The sequence below is a fragment of the Lonchura striata genome, chromosome 1 (genome assembly GCF_050655825.1).
Source record: "Lonchura striata isolate lonStrDom1 chromosome 1, ASM5065582v1, whole genome shotgun sequence".
NCBI classification, from domain to species: domain Eukaryota; kingdom Metazoa; phylum Chordata; class Aves; order Passeriformes; family Estrildidae; genus Lonchura; species Lonchura striata.
The window spans coordinates 60,687,280-60,704,390 of NC_140703.1; the positions used below are offsets into that span (position 1 = coordinate 60,687,280).

The 17,111-nt window shown below is 44.4% G+C and overlaps 1 protein-coding gene across 1 annotated transcript; it reads left to right on the forward strand.

The window, feature by feature from the left end:
* The first annotated feature begins 216 nt into the window (after nt 1–216).
* Nucleotides 217–14,823, forward strand: CNMD (chondromodulin). Its single transcript, XM_021530801.3, has 7 exons — nt 217–335; nt 549–683; nt 3,086–3,226; nt 6,285–6,398; nt 9,010–9,163; nt 10,332–10,534; nt 12,878–14,823. The coding sequence occupies exons 1-7, from the start codon at nt 264–266 to the stop codon at nt 13,091–13,093; spliced, it is 1,035 nt and encodes a 344-aa protein (XP_021386476.2). The 5' UTR covers nt 217–263; the 3' UTR covers nt 13,094–14,823.
* Nucleotides 14,824–17,111: the final 2,288 nt, after the last annotated feature.

Below are 17,111 nucleotides of genomic sequence, written 5' to 3' on the forward strand. Positions count from 1 at the left end.
CGGGGGGTGCGTGTCCCCTACACCCCCGACCCCCTGTGGAGAAGCTGGAGACGACACCAGGGGTGGGTGGGAGGGGAAGGCGATGGGGCAGGAGGGCGCAGCCCCGGGCCGGCCGCCGGGCAGCTCAAGGGGCTCATTGTGCCGGGCTGGGCGGCGCTGCCCGCCCCGCGGGCCGGGGCCGGGCTGGAGCGGGGCGGGCCGGGGCGGTGCAGCCCCGCCGGGGCCGGGGCCGAGCACGGGCAGGTCCCCCTGCCGCGGCAGCCATGGCAGAGGGCTCCGACAAGGTGCCGATCGCCCGAGTGGGGCCCGACGATGTGGAGCTGTGCCTGCCCCCCGTGAGTGCTGCCGGCAGGCACCGGGCGGGACAGGGTGGGATCGGGACAAAGCGTGCGGGCACGAGTTGCGATGGGACGGGACGGGATGGTTCGGGACGGTAGGGAGCGGGTGGGGTCGGGACCGTCGCGATGTGCCGGGGCGGATCGGGACAGAACGGGCCAGGTGGGATGGGGTCCGGGGGTCCCCGCCCGCTCCCACCCCGCTCTCCGCAGGCGTACGCGGCGGGCGCGCCCCCCGGGCCGGGGCGGCTGCTGAAGGCCGGGGCCGCGGTGCTGATCGCCGGGGCGCTGCTGCTGCTGGCCGGGGCCATCGGCGCCTTCTACTTCTGGAAAGCCACGGAGCGGCAGGTGAGCCTGGCGGGCCGGGCACGTCCGCACCCGCGGCCGGCTGGGCGGGGAGCTCTCGCCCGTGCGGAGAGGCACGGGCTGGAAGTGCTTCTTGCGAGGTCTATAAAGAGGTCTTTAAGCAGACCTGAAGGTTTTTTTCCTTTCAAAAATCCCAAACACCTAAAAAACCCAAACCCATAATCGCTGTCTTTGGTGGCTGTGTGGATGGAGCTTCCTGGAAGTACATTTATTAGCGAACACGAAACACATCTTTGAGAGCACAGACTCTACATTGATTTCTGCTCACAAATCCTCAGTGAACTCAAACCCCAACAAGTCCCCAGGGATTCACATCCTGGGCAAACTCCGCCTCTCAGGACAAAAAAAAAACCATTGAAATGTGTAAATTCTTTTTTCATAGCATCTGCATTCCCAGTCCAAATTCTACCTGGACCCTCAAGTATGTAATGCTATAATTAACCCATTAACAGGCACCGTTTCTTCTGGTGCTTTGTATGACTGTTAAGTCATAAGTCACTTAGGTTTGCAGCTGTGGAGCAATTTTTAAAGTTAAGTTTTATTATTCACAGTTTTTAGGGTACATGAGAAATGCTTTATGCAAAGAATGAAACTGAGAAGCTGGTGATCAGTTAAAGACCCAAACTTCATAGCATTAGAATATATTTACAGATTAACTTTTCTTTTTGTTTACACAGAATTTGTGTAAACAGAAAGAAACATATTTGAAACATGATGGTACACACATGAATGTAACGTTCTCCATAAATTAAATTAGTACCATTGAATTTACTTTGGAAGAAGTTTTGTACTGCCTCTGGCCACGCGCCAGCCCTCATCAAGGAGAGCCTTGTGTGAACTCCAGGAGCCAGAGCAAAGGTGGGCCTGTGAGATACACCCCTACACATAAGGATAATTCACATAATCAGAAAGAAGATTACAAGGTTTTACTGCAAAAAGACAGGACACATTGCTGACTTCTAAGATGTGCTGCAAGAACCATGTGCTCCTCTAGGCTTTTGAAAAGGGTGAAGGAGGCACATGGCGACATAAGCAGGAGACAGCGCTTTCAGGTCTGAGCAGGTAGGTGAATTTGTGGAGTACAGGACAATACTTCCCTTTTTAATGCTTCTGTCATCTAAATTAATACACAATATGTCACATTCATAGTTTGCATTAAGCTTCAAAGTTGCTCTCTAGGTGAAGACACTGGGAAAGCTGAGAGTTATTTTTCCAAGCTACCTTTAAACTCAGAAAGCTGCACTTGAATTGCAAATGTTTAGGAAGCAACTGAAAAAAATATATCCAGGGTAATTAATTTAAAAAAACTAATGCAATTTTTAAATTCTTGGGTTTATTTCATATCTTTGAATACTTCCTAACTGACAGTGGTCTCAAAGTCTCAACTCTAGCTCAGCCTTTATCAGGGGGAGACCACATACTCTAGTCAGGTTTTATGGCTGACATATTCAACAGGAGTCCTAGAAAGCAGAAATATGGGAGTGGCTGTATATAACTGAGGAACCATAAATCCTTAGCACCTTAGACTTCCCTGAGTGAAGGTGAGAGAAGAAATTTGTCTCTAGCTGCCAGTGTAAATTTTTCATTAAAATGCTGTAAAGGCTTTTTTAAGACCCAAAATAAACTGCTTGTGCAGCACTTTTAGCTGCACAGGAGAATCACAAAACCCCTCCACAGATTGTGGTCCTCCAGCAAATACAAACCACACTGTAGCTCTCATTGAAAATAGGATAAGGGCAAATACGCTGACAAGGAAAATACGAGCCTATACAACTTCACATCCAATTTAAACAAAGTTCACATCCATTACAAGCTGGGAAGTGTGTTCATATTCAAGAGGAACCTGTTTTCCTGTGCCTCAGCAGAACATCCTAAGAGATAAATAGGGGTTGGCCTCCTTCAGAGTAGGACATTCATGCCTGCTGTCCTTTGGGAATCGTGCCAGCAAAACAAGCATTTCCTAAAATGTCCTAGAAGGTTTTTAGGTCAGAGTGAACATGGGAGTGGACTGACCCCACACTGTTTTTGAAGTAGAACTATAAGCATGCCCTGGTAGGGGGATCTCAGGTCTCTAGTCCTACCTGATGCTCAGAGCAGGGACAGCTGTGGGGTCAGAGATGGTTGCTCAGGGCATTATCCAGCCAGGCTGTGAAAACTTCCAAGGATGGAGATCAAACAACCTCTCAGGGCCAGCTGCCACACTGCCAGCCTGCCCCAATGCTGAAGTAGTCCAGTGTTGGTTGTTTGAGGGTTACCAAATGCCTGCAGCAGCAAAATTTAGGAGCTAAATAGGGATATGAAAGTCAGATTGACCCATTGCCTGGTGTAGGAGGAAGGCAATAAGTAATTACTGGCATGTGCTACCGCTCTTTTATTGATTTCAGGTGTACAACGTTCACTATACTATGAGCATTAATGGAAAAGTACAAGATGGATCAATGGAAATAGATGCTGGAAACAACTTAGAGACATTCAAAACAGGAAGTGGGAGTGAAGAGGCTGTTGAAGTCCATGATTTTCAGATCGTAAGTAGTGCCACTCTTGTCCTTCATGTAACACACTACCAGCACTGGACTCTGAAGGACACCTTGTTCTGCTCTGACTTCTCTGCCCCAGTCAATCTCAGGTTCCAGCCTCCAACCAGCCACACAAACATTTTTGCTCTCCTGGCTTGCTTTCACAGGGAGACAGGCAGTTTCCTCCAAAACAAAAATCTAAGTGCTTTTTGGAGATCAGCTGTGCCAGGTACCACTCCAGGAAGTGGTGTGGATTAGGCTGCATCAGGTTTTACTCCATGTAAATACTTTGCATTTTCAAACCACTGAGCAGAATTGTGACATGTGACCTTGGGGTCTTACCAGAAAAGCATTCTGTCAGGCTATGACACAACCCTGACATGATTTCAAGTGGTTTGAACTGGCAGAAACACCTCTCCCAAACATCCCTGTTTGAGGAGCATAAGCTCAATACAGTAAGCCAAAGAGAGACCAAGGAGAGACTACTCAACAGTGTTTGACTCAGGGAGCTTCCTCTGCCCTTAGGTCAAGGCTGGGAGCTGCTCTCCATGGCTTGGCCTGGGTTCACCCCCATGGCAGAGGACAGAGGCTTTTAGCACAGTTTATGTATACATGCACCAAATGCCAGGTGCTGGGCGACTTGGGCTGACAGCAAACACACTTGGGCACTACAGCTCTGTGGCTGCTCAGCACAGAGCCTGCACTAACAGATGCCAAACCTCAGCAGAGCTCTGCAGCTTGGATAGAGTAGGTCTCTCAGCTGCCCTGAGCTACTAGGGCACATCTATGTGATGCTGCAGAAACCGATCTACAGGGCCTGCAGTTAAATGTTCTCAGGTGCAAAACACTCAACTTGAAAATCCTCTGTAAGTCAAAGCAGCACCTAAAACAAAGATGCTGCTGTTAGGAAGCATCTCTGCTTCCAGAGCAGCCACATTTCCCTTGCTGGATCTATAAAGGCAAGGAAATCCAGCTCCTTAGCTTTTCAGCAAAAACAAACTAATCCATGCCAGGAGACACTGGACCCCAACTTTCCCAACAGCTGTGGTTCTGCCTTTATGCAGCTCTCATTAACATCACCACAGCAACATCATTAGCAGCTGAGTAAGAGCATCCACAGCAAGCTCTTCTCATTTACCTTTGACATTTCACATCTGTACAAAAGCACCAGTCCACTGGAGAGATGCTGAATTCTTGTTTCCTCCACGTGTGCTGCTGGTGAGATACTGCCTGTCACCATCAGGTTATGAATCAGCTCCTAACACCAACCAGCTCAAGGGACCTCACAGGGATGGTGCCTGCTTGTAATTACAGAGGGCCAGGGACAACCTCAGCAAAGGGATGATGCCACTTGGGTTTTCAGCCAAGAATGCACGCAAAGGAGAAAGCAACTGATGAGATGTACTTCCAACAGACTGGTATTTACATTAGCAGTTTTGGATTGACTGGCACTGCTGGAATGACTGCATGGTCAGAGAAAGTTTGGATTTGGCAATATTAGGGTATTCCTAGAACACCTGGTACACCACAAAGCCTTACATTCTAATGCACCCATCCTTGCACAGCCATCTCCTCTCTCACTACTTTTTGTAGTCATTTTGTTGTGAAGGGGGTGTATCCAGCTACACAGGACCTGCAGAAACACAGGACATGGCTCGGGTGCCCCTGTATCATCCATCTCATGCTGCACTAGATCACAATGTGCTGAGTTGGAAGGGACCCACAAGGACCATTGAGTCCAACTCCTCGCACAGCACCATCCCCAAGTGTCACACCATGTGCCTGAGAGCATTGTCCAAATGCTTCTTGGTCTCCGTTAGGCTTGGTGCTGTGACCACCTCCCTAGGGAGCCGTTCCAGTGCCCAACAACCCTCTGGGTGAAGAACCTGTTCCTGATATCCAACCTGAACCTCCCCTGACACAGCTTCAGGCCGTTCCCTTGGGCCCTGTCATTGTCACACAGAGATCAGTGCCTGCCCCTCCTCTTCCCCTCACAAGGAAGCTGTAACTGGCAGCAAGAGCTCCCCTCAGTCTCCTCCAGGCTGAACAGACCAAGAGACCTCAGCTGCTCTTCACATGGCTTCCCCTCAAGGCCCTTCACCATGTCCTGTGCCCTCCTTTGGACACTCCTTAACAGTTTAATGTCTTTCATTGTGGCACCCAAACCTGCACGTGAAGGCATCCATGATAACCCTTCAAGGCAGATGAGAGGGGTCATGCTGACACCCATTTTTTCTCCTGGCAGCTAGAGGCCAGGCAGAAACCCAGCACAACTTAAGGGCACTAAGTAATTTTATTTAGGTGGTTGACTGGAGCTTGTGCAACCACATAAAAAACACAAAAGTTTTCCCATTTACAATGAGCTATCAAAATATGTAATGTAGAAGACAGCTCTTTTATGGACACCCAAAACCTACAATAGAAGCATAAAAACTACAGACAATGGCAAAATGTTGACTCCCAAAGTTCTGGCACAGGGCTGGAAGGTACATCCCAGGACTTGCAGGAAAATTGTTCCTTATCTTCCTTAAAACTAGACATCTGTGGTTTATGCAACTGCATTTCACCCTAGTAGGCCAGACAAAGTCCCACACACAGATTTCTGCACCAAACTGCCCGTCACAAACTTCCCTTTGCTGTCACTGTCACTTATTTGTACAAACTGAACCAAACTGCCCCCACATTTTTGTAAAACTGTGTCACAAGGGTACCATGCCACCAGCTAGCACAATTTCAAGACGGCCTACGTTAGGTGCTAAGTTACAGTTCAAATCATGTCAACTAATTCCTTAACAGAGCTACTCCAAGTAGCCTACAGCCTGCATGGAAGCACTTACATAAAACACCCCCCCACTTTCAGAAATCAAGCAAAAACTTTCAGACCAATTTGACCAAAATTGTGAAGCTAAAATGATGAAGGGAAGAGCGCATTATTGCTTCTAGTTTTAAATAAGATTAATCTTCAGACTGAAAATTCAGTGGCAATTTTAGCAGAGATGAGGCACTTTCTTGAGGGCGGTGAGGAGCTGGAGGGCTGTGCACAACCCCCTGCCTTCTGCTTTTGCAGGGCATAACTGGGATCCGCTTTGCTGAAGGAGAGAAGTGTTACATCAAAGCTCAGCCAAAAGCTCACATCCCTGAAGTTGACGCTATGGCTAAAGCAAGCCTCTCATCTGAGCTGGTAAGGGGTAGTTTGTTGGGTTTTTTTAACTAATCTTTGTATAGAGAGAGCCTAAAGGAGACACTTAAATACAAATAAATGGCATTTGAAAGCCACTCTGGCTCATGGTAGGGTTGTTGAATGTAAGGTAGGATAGCTGAGGATTCATTGACTGGTTGCAAGGAGTCCCTGAAAGGTAAGAAAAACAAGATTGGTGTCAGACATGTCACTGTGTCCAGGGACATTGTGAGATGCTGCAGATTAGTGAGTGGGGAAGCCACAGACTGATTTCTGCCAGATTCACAGGAGACCTCTGTAACAAGAGCACCAGGCTGTGCACAAGGCTGGAAGGGAGAGTGTGGAAGAAGCAGCTGATTTAGTCAATGCAAAGGAGGACTGTGGTAGATCCCAGGAGATTTCTATCAACGTTTTAGCAGAAGTATGAACTCCATCACTCTAGTCAGTAAAAGGGAATTGTGAAAAACATGACAAAAATTAAAATAACTCAGAAGAAATAATTTCTTTTAAAAAATATGACTTTGCCTTCTTAGCATAAAACTTAATTTTACATGTTAACTAGAATTTGCATCACAACCCACACAGAAGCTGCAGTTCTCACCCAGATACCACTAAACTTCACATTTTCCCAAAAAGCTGATTGCTTTATGTGCTCAAAACCTCAGTTTCCCAGAGCTCAGACCCCCAAACTTATTGCTCACAAAGGAGTGGCTCCAGTGACTTGAGTCCAGCTCAGCCTGGATGCTGCTGGGGGCTCGGTCACTGGCAGGAGAGCACAGGAGATCCACAGCCCCTTTCCCTGGGCTTGCTCTGATCGTGGGAGAATAAAAGCAAGATCAAATTTGTGGGGAAGAGAGGCACTGTTAAGAGCTGCACCTCCCTGCAGTAGTGTTGTGACTGCTGAACATCTGCTTTAAAATGAAGGGGAAAAAGATCTCTCTTAATAGAGTCAGGCTGACAAATGTCACAAAGCCTCCTGAAGCTGGCAAGATTTTCCCCATGATGGGAAAGAGAACTTGCACAAATTCCAGAGAGAGAGCTCCATCTTTCCTGCCTTGCCTTATTTTAAAGGCAGGTGCCCTTGGCTTAATTAGCACTATTGCTTGAAGTCAAAGTTTGAATTTTTCATCTTTTTGTAAAAACAAAGTCACAGACCTTAAGACATTATCCTAAATAACCAAAAAGTTATTTCTAATTCTACCTGGTGACAGTAAACCTATTTCCTTGTCCCGTTTTTTGTGCATCTTCTCCAAAGATGCATCACCTGTGTGACTGTTGCAATGAATCACATGTACCAAGCAGCTCAGTGCTACCACTGAGACATTAACTTTTCCCTGTCACTCGGTTTTCCAGGCCAGATGTACTACAGGAATGGCAAAGTAGCATTTATTTTTCTAGGCCAAGCCGTCTCTCTGATATGGAGGTATTTAGGAGAAAGTATGCATGCACTCTTTTCCTACAACGGGCATCATAGCAACACTACCTACAAAAATTGTTGAGTAAAATGAGTTTTATAAATACCCAAGTTCTGGCTGCTAACAAGTCAGGATCATTTCAAACAGAAACAAAGGATATTTTTATTTCTGAAAATTAGAGTCAGATATTTCTGATGTTGATAAAAGCTTAAGTGGGAGAATATAAGTAAAGAGCAGTAGACAGATTGGACAGCAAACTTAAATTACTTCAGACCTACAAAATAAATCAATAAACACTAAAGAAACAACAACGCAAGGGAATAAATTGATCTAGTCAGTTACATAACAAGTCTTGATGACTTTTATGAAAGCTTTTTAGAATTTTAACTTTGAAATCATGCTGGTTTTCATGATTCAAAAGTTAGTTTTCTTTTAATATTTCACCGTTGCTATAAAATACTTACACATTTTATGTAAAATAATACTTTGAACTAACAACTTTAAAGAATCAATCACTGGCATTTTCCTACGTTACTTTGAAGATATGAACCAAAAACCTGCAGGGTACACTTCAAAAAGGCAGGCTCCTTTAACTTGCACTTCAAGCTTTTGGTCAATTGAATTGCTTTTACCAAACAAGACCTTTAATCAGACTGATCACTTTGACTTAAAACTGGAAGCTGGAGCAATTCTCAAGCTATAATCCTCTCTAAAACTTCTGAACAAGATTCCACACCTCATGCCCCCCCATACACACATTGTAAATAGAGTTGCATATTGGGAGTATGTCAAATGAGAACAGGGCATAAGAAAAGATGAGGGACTTGGGTTTTGCTGGTATTTCATTGTTGCTTTGCTGAAGGTGGTTGAACTTTGATTTCTACCACCTAAAATTATGGTGCTTTGGGCTCAAAGACCTCTGACACCCAGCCCTCATGCATGGGGCAGAAGCTTTCCAGGAGTGAGATGGGTGAAATCACAGCCCCAGCAAAGCTGACGGTGGCTTTGCCCTTCATTTCAGTGGAGGCAACCTTTCCCCGGGCTTTGGCTCAGCACGATTCCTTCACATTCATGACATAGAAGGATGCTTGGTATTAGTTGCAGTGGATAATTATACAGTTTGGTGCTCAAGCATTAACAGCGAGCAGGCACATGACTGCTCACTGAGCAGCAAAGGATTTATGCTCTTCTATTTGCAGGAAGATGAAATCATGCCTGTGAGATTTGACAAAAACTCCCTTATCTGGGTGGCTGCAGATGAGCCTATCAAGCATAACAGCTTCCTAAGCCCCAAAATTTTAGAGCTTTGCAAGGATCTTCCAATTTTCTGGCTGCAACCAACATATCCCAAAGGTAACATTTCTTTTATTTGAAAAGTATGTTATCCCTCCCTTCATCTAAATGCCTTGCCTTCATCAGGTTTGCTACTGAAACTAGCACATCTGGGAAACCAGACTCCTTTCCTCCCTTGCCCCCGCCTTCCTGGGCTTGTACCAAGATTGTGGGTTTGGAGTTTATCCCCTAGATATTTTCTATCCTTGTATTTACTCAGAAAATTTGTATAGCCCAAGTGGGTGACTTCCTAGATGAAACATTTCCAGAGAGGTCAGCCTCCTTCTAGAGAAGGACAAGACAACAGCTTAAACTATTCCCCTTAATGTGTAGATAGCTGACACCAGGTAGCAGGAACACTGGCCAGGGATTTGGGACCATAGCCTGTCCTGTCTTCTACCCTGTTTCCCCAGAGGAATTCAGTGGAGTGGAAGGAAGATGCTTTAAGCCAGCCAGCTGGTGGATGGTTTATGAGACCCTGGGGCAGTCCCAGCTCTGAACTTGGGGCCCATAGGCAAGCTTAGCAAAGGTGTTCAGGAGTCACCAGGAAGATGGCAACTCCTCCAGGTAACTTCCAGGCTTAGGAGGAGAGAAGGCTCAAAAATATTTATTCCTCCTTGATCCAGTTGATATCAGAACACTTGAGTGGGACAATATGTGTGGAAAAAAAAATCGCCACATTTAGAGCATCTACAGAACCAAGCTACCAGTATTTTCCACTTCCCTTCATGATCTTGCATATCCCACTGGGCAACAAAAGAGAAGTATCAAAGCTACCTGGAACCAGATATCCTTGAGAGCAGGGCACCACCCTGTCATAAAAGCATTTTTAAAAATAAGTGAGATGTGTACAGCTGATCTTGCTAGTGGTGGAAACTGCTGCTGGGTTAGTATCAGTGACTACAGGCTGGGTTAAAAAACCCCCAACAAATCTCCTCACACACATTTTGCCTCAAGGAGAGAGGAACGAGGGGGGAAAGGCAATCAAACTGCTTTGGACTGGCATTGGCTGCAGCCATAACAAACATGTCCCATGGCAATGCACATCAAGTTTGCCAAGGCAGAGTTTTGGCTTTTCTCTCTGCCCTTCATCCTCTATTTTTTAATATTTAAAGAAATCGCTGAAATATTAGGTAACTACAATGACACACCCAAGGTAAGATTGTTCCCTCCGTGATAATTTCTTCAGATAACCAAAGGAGAGAAATGAAGAGAAACAAGCGGCAATCAGAACCAAACTTTGATGAGGAAGACTTGGAAGCTGCTGCTGAAGAAGTAAACCCCAGGTCACGCACCATGCAGCTGACTCAAGAGCCTGGCCACCAGGCTAATGAAACCAGGCCAATGGGACAAGAAACTGATCAAACATTTAATCCAGACAACCCATACAACGTAAGTGTTTGCACTGTAATCTTCCTTCAGAGCCTAGGAGTGCGTTGGACTGGTAACACTGGTAATGTGGGGCTTATCTTTTTTTAATCTGCACAGTCTTTGCTTGTTCAGCTTTTTAAGGAAATAACAGACTGGTAAAACACCTAAGCTCAAAAATGTCTTCCTTCCCTCCTCTTCTCCCAGTTTTAGATTTCAGTCTGAAACAAGCACGAGTGCTTGAGGTCACAAGGTTAAGGCACGTTGATGCCAAGTTGCTTTTTGAGGTTTCCAGATCCATATGGAAACAGCACTGAAGATCTGACAAGGGTAGCACCTTCTAGAAACAAACCAAAGCTGATCTTGATCAGACAGCTGAGACCTGTCATTTACTATGTGAAGAGAGTCCAGTAGCTAGAAACATGCTTTGCTCTCAAATAGTACTAGACATGACTGCTACAGGGGAACATGGCAGAAGTGTCTGGGCGCAAAGAGATAAAGGTTCAGCGAAATAAATTTCTTTCTCAGCCTCTTCTCTATGAGGGTAAGCAAACCTAGACTAGCAATAACCTGACAGAGAAGAATTTGTTTTGAGACAGCAGCAGTGGGTGGAGGATGACTGTCATAAAACTTATTCTCACCCTTCAAGAAGCAGCAGCTCTCAGAAAGAGCAGAGGAGCCACCCTGCTGTGTCCCAACACCTCTGCCATGCTGCAGGAACGCTGGCTGTGCAGGAGGCACCTTCCAGTCTGCTGCACCAGCGCCAGACAATTTACACCCACCATTTGGTGCAGCAGGAGTAAGTCATTTTAATACAACACTGCCACAAGATAAATGCCTCCTGCTTTGGAAGTAAGTCCCAGCTTTGACTTGACATTTATGCAACAGCAGGAGATCATTATACTGTGACAGCATTCTGCCGAGTTGACATCCCTTAATTAAACTTAAATTAATCACTCCAAAAAAAGTGGATCTAAATCGACTCTCTCACGAGGTCAGTAAAACAGCAGTGGCACTGGAATGTAGCTTCTCCTCATAGCCACTAACGTGACCATCTCCACGAGGTCTGAGCTGCCCTGCCTCTGGAGGCACCACAACTGCCAGAGGTCTGCTCTTCCAGCCAGGGGGCAGCTGGGCCAAATGGGGAACGGCCAGACAGATGCAGCCATCAGATTTCCCCCAGCCTGCAGGGTGGGGTTCGCCTTCACCAACAGCTACTGCATGATGCCATCACCAGGCTTTCTTAAGAGACTGAGTCACTGGACTGACAAGCACCATTAATTATGCTCCAGGCCTTTCCTGAAGGATGAAAGAGTCCTCCCCTAGAGCTATTTACTCACTATAAGCAGAGCCTGGAAGATGAAATTCAGGTGATGTTCATGGCAGGTATCTGAATTCAAGGATGATGAATCCTGACCAAGAAAGCATCTTCCCTGCTCTCAGGACTGAGAAGGAGTTGCTTGGGTCCCTAAAAACACCCAGCTGTCACTAGTGTCCTGTACAAGCCCAGACAACGGGTGGCACCTTTCTGTGTCACTTTTTTTGTTGCGCTGCTACTTTTCGAAAATGAATGACAAATGCTCAGGGTAAAAAGCTGACTGGTACTCCAGCATTTGTGCATTACTGCTGCTTTTCTTGAAGTAATACCAACGGGCAAAGAACAATCCAAGTTTCCAAAAGCAGAATATCTGGTTACCTTTTTTCCCCAGAAATGAAGAAAGGAATTTCAAAGGGTAAAGGCTTTTAGGTATCTTGTGCATGCTTTGCTCCATTTAACTCCTTACTGTCAGCTACAGAACAGGCACAATTCTCACTGCCCACAATGCACCTAAGTGTGGCAGGGTGGGAGGGAAGGAACCAGATTCAGAGACAAGAGCCAAATCCTCAGAAAATTGCAGGGGACCAGAGGAATAGTTTCCTAAAAGTGCTGTAAAAAAAAAGCATTAAAGTACAGAATCTAAAACTAACCATAAAACCCACATAATATATTTCAGGAATTCTCACCTACATGAAAGATTCAGGTAACTATATTGAAATCTTCTCCATCACTAATATTTAAAGTTTGGGAGGAGCTTACTGTTATTGGAGCTTTTGCAAAGACTGTAGAATAAAAATAACGAAGTTAGAGCTGCCTGTTGTTCTTTCCATTTTACAACGGTGATTGCACCAATTCTACACTTCTGACAAAGAAAGCAAGTAAAAAGAAAAAATAATAAAGAAGCATGGGACAGTTAGTGAGAGTTTTGTCAATTCCCACAGCTCAAGATTGCAGGCTTTACCTTTGTGGGATTAACGGGAGCATGGATGTATTCTGCTATTCTGTGAGAATGAGAGCAGTGGGATGAGATTTAATATTTTTCATTCTAGCAGCTGGAAGGTGAAGGGATGGCTTTTGACCCCATGCTGGATCATCTGGGCGTGTGCTGCATCGAGTGCCGGCGAAGTTACACCCAGTGCCAGCGGATCTGCGAGCCCCTCATGGGCTACCACCCGTGGCCTTACAACTACCAGGGCTGCCGCACCGCATGCCGGATCATCATGCCCTGCAGCTGGTGGGTTGCTCGTATCATGGGCGTTGTGTGAGAAAATCCCTTGACCAAAACAAAAAAAAAAATTTAAACTGGAGCCTTGACAAAATAAGCAGGAATACAATGAACTGGTAAAAGACTAAAATCAAAGCAGCGGTACTGATCCTGCCTTACAAAATCAGAGCCTGTTTTTCTGCACCAAAAGCAAGGTCAGATATTCCAACGGCAAATTAAAATCTCAAGTTAATAGTCTATTAGCTTTACAAGAGGCAAGGGTATATTAGTACTTGCTGAATTAAAAAACTGAGACATCCCAAAAAACCACAATATTACATTTTGCTTACAATTGGTTTAGCAGTCCAGAAGCTTGCCCATACATCTAAATAAAGCCTTTCAAAACAAACCTCTCTCTTTCCAAGCTATATGTGAAAATTTACACCCAATTAAGCAACTAGCTCAACTTGTACACTTGGGAGTGCCTTTAATCCATGTAGCTCACTTAAATAAATCACAACTTAAGTTGCTCCCTGTTGCTATTCAGAGTTGCCAGGTCATTATAAATGGTTATAAACCAATTACAGCATACCTTTCCCACAAAGCTGCTCCAGGGGACACGGGAAAGTGCACATTGTGCTAAATCGGAAACAAACAGCAGGAAAAGGAGCTGTGGAAGGGATTGTGAGTGGCCACGGAATCAAAACCCTTCGCACATCCCAACATCAAAGAAGCCCCAGCATCAAGAATCCTGTATCCATGATACCACTGTGGTGTCTAACAAGTATCTGCTATCCAGCTACTACAGCAAAAGTATTTACATGCAGTTGCAGACCAAGGAGTCTCAAGACCCTTCAGAATCTACAACAGCCACTGTTATTTATAAATCCTTGAACTAGACACTTTTGACACAAGATTACAACCCCTCTTTATTTCACATGGATAGCAGCCATTCATGCCAGTTCCTTTAGCTTTGCTGAAGCTCACATCGCTTCCCCACAAGAGAAACTGTTTAGTAGAAGTGAGAGAGGAAAAAAAAAAGAAAATCCTTTTCTTTTTCCTCTCCTTTCTCACCTCACCCTTTTTGCTAAGGCAAACTGCAATTATTTGGATTGATCCCATTACACATTAAATCTCTAAGGAAGGTACTAAGCTGAAACACTCAAAGGTGGAACAATTTAGTATTTCTAGCCCTGAAAAACAAAAATAGTGGTATTACACTGCCTTTATCCATACTATGGATCTTGAACCCTACCTCCAAGATTATGGAGCCATCTACATCATCTTTATTAACAAAATGGTTCAGCTTTTCTTAAAGTCTGCTTCCTGGAGCATTCATTTTTGTGACTAAACAGCTCCTGAAATATTGCAAGCCCAGTAATGTTATTAACACTGTGTGACACACAAAAAAGAGGAATTAATTTGACATAATCGTGGCTTAAAGAAAATAAAGACAACCTCATGTGGAATGCTAAACTGCATATCTAAAAAGCAAAGTGTTAAATGAGAATAAGATGAGAGTAGAATTCAGTATTTTGTTCTATTGTAGCTTTTTAGTATAAACTTCACCTTCACTTAATCTGAAGGACAGACTTGCTTTGAAATATTTAAATTATAACTTCTTAAAAGGGGATTTCAAGGCCTGTTAAATTTGAGTTTCTGCTTTTTAAACTGAGAATGACCTTGATCATTATGTTGTTTTAGAAGTACATCTATCATATGCTTAGAAAAGTCAGTTTTCCTTTTTTTTTACTGCAGCTTAAACAAACACATTAAAAAACCCCAATTGCTCTCTGTGCTTTTTTCAATGTGGAAAGTGTAACAATTCTTTCACATACTTGTTCAAGAACTGTCTGAAGAGGAAAAGAAGGGCATTAGCAAGTGAAACACTGGAGGCAAAAAGAGAAATGTGACTGTATGTCTGAAAAGGACTGTTGCTGTTTTGCATCTTGAGGCAACTTGTCATTTGCTTCTGTGTCCTCCAATAAAACAAACGGCCTCCTTCTGAAGACACAAAAACAACTTTCTCATAGGTGATTTCCATGTCTATACATACTTAACAAAATTAATTTTAAAGAAAAGTTTATAATCATTTGCTGTCTATAGGCAGTCACAAAGCATGTAAGAAGTAAAAAAAATGCATCCTCCTCATGGATATAGAGCTGGCACATATGGCATGTATATCTCGAGAACATGTCTGTACACACCATGCCACAAAAGCCACAGTGACCACAATGTTTATCTATTTCCAAAAGGTAGGCAACAAAATGCCTTCTCCAATTCAAGCTTCAAGCAAGCAAATTCCTATTTACCTTCATATTGGATTCAAAGAGAGAAAAGTAAAGCTCTCGTGCTGTAAAATCTGATTTTGAAGGAAAAGTTCTGAGGCAACACAGGGATGGCAGTAAAACCAAAAAGCCAACAGTATGAAGAGATGTTGTGATATTCCCTGCAGTTGTAGCTTAGACTCCAGCTCTAACCATCCACAGTGATCCTAGTACTCTACAGTATTTACTACCAGTAAAGTAGTAAGTTTCTCACTGCCATCACAACCATGATACCTTGGTATATTAAAGAAGTTACAACATTTGGGGAAATATGGAGCAGGATGTTCCTTAAATCTGACCCTGGAGCCAGCAGAAAGTAACTGAAAGCCTTCCTTTGGCCAAGGTTTAAGGAAGAAGAGGAATGAGTTTGTCATCAACAGTATCTCCCACCACAGGTGGGTGTATGCTTGTCACAGCACTGCAGTTCTGCTATCCTTAAAACTTAATTACCCATGTGATTTTACTAGGAGGATTAGAATGGCAGAGCAGATTAGAGTACAAAAAGGGGATAAATTCAGGCTGGTGAAAAAGAGATGGAAAACAGGGAGCAATCCCATATGGTTAAACAGACTGAAAGCCAGTGATGGGAAGGCAAGAGGAATCTTTTTTCTAAATCTACAATTCCCTTTCTCCCCACTTAAAACAAATGAACCCTTTGTCCTTTTCATACAGGAATCACCCTCCACTTGTATCTACACTGGGAAAGCAAAAAGCAGCTGGGAGCCATGGAAGGGGGGAGATCTGGCTTCTCCATCTCATGTAACACTTCACCCCTACTGCAGCACAAAAAAATTCCAAGAAAGTTTTAGTGAAGAACAGACTAATCACTTGTTCCATGCAGTGTAGGAAAAAAAAAAAGGTAGTGAAGCATGGAACTACAGTTGTCAATGAACTGATTGCTGATTGACATGTCTGGGTGGACAGAATCTCTGCTCAGAAAGGGCCAAAGAGAGACTGAACCAGGAGCACCATCTTCTGCTTCTGAGAGGCTCAGCTGGCCTTTTACAAACACACATCTACAAACTGGTCTTTCACAAGCACATATATCAAAGATGAGAGGCAGCCTTAACCTGCAGCAGGGATCTTCCCCAAGAGCAGAAGCAGAGAACAATCCAATCTATATTATTAAATGGGAACTGTTAAATCTTGCTGTCCTCTTCCAGTATTCGCATCAGTACTCAGATCACTGAAGTCATCACATCAGAGCACTGAGGTGACAGTGCCTTGGTATTCCAGACAGTACTATGTACAGATGAACAAAAGGCCTGGGGGAAAAACCCCTCAAGCAGTTGGAACACAATTAAAATACCATCCACTCTGTCTTTAAAGGCAGTTCTCTTCCTCCAGCCAACTCATATCAGTGCTGCTACATATTCCACTCACCCTCTCCAGTCCCAAAGGAAATTCCCTTTGTCCCTGTTTTTTTTTTTAGAACCTCTATTCAATGCCCAAGCTACTGCTAGTATTCTCAGAATCTACAGCTTCTGGTACCATTTTGTGTGTGTGTTCACCAAGTTCATGATGCATCTTCCCCCCCCAGCTTCCTAAGAAAATTTTGCCTACCAATTTAATCCAATCCCCTCCAAACAAAAAACCCAACACCTCTCCCCCCACACACATTCCACTCTACCTATAAGGCAAGAACACATGCTATTATTGATTAAACTAAACTTGAAGGAGGAATACACACAGATTATCTGCCTGTGCTCAGAAACATGCTGGAATTATGTCTAGATCTGCAAACTTGGTTTA

What these genes read in the sequence shown, in the direction of transcription:
- CNMD (XM_021530801.3), top strand. Translation starts at nt 264, where the DNA reads ATGGCAGAGGGCTCCGACAAGGTGCCGATCGCCCGAGTGGGGCCCGAC. An exon ending in CAAGCCTCTCATCTGAGCTG is followed by an intron (nt 6,399 to 9,009) that starts GTAAGGGGTAGT and finishes TTCTATTTGCAG; the next exon opens with GAAGATGAAATCATGCCTGT. An exon ending in GCAACCAACATATCCCAAAG is followed by an intron (nt 9,164 to 10,331) that starts GTAACATTTCTT and finishes TAATTTCTTCAG; the next exon opens with ATAACCAAAGGAGAGAAATG.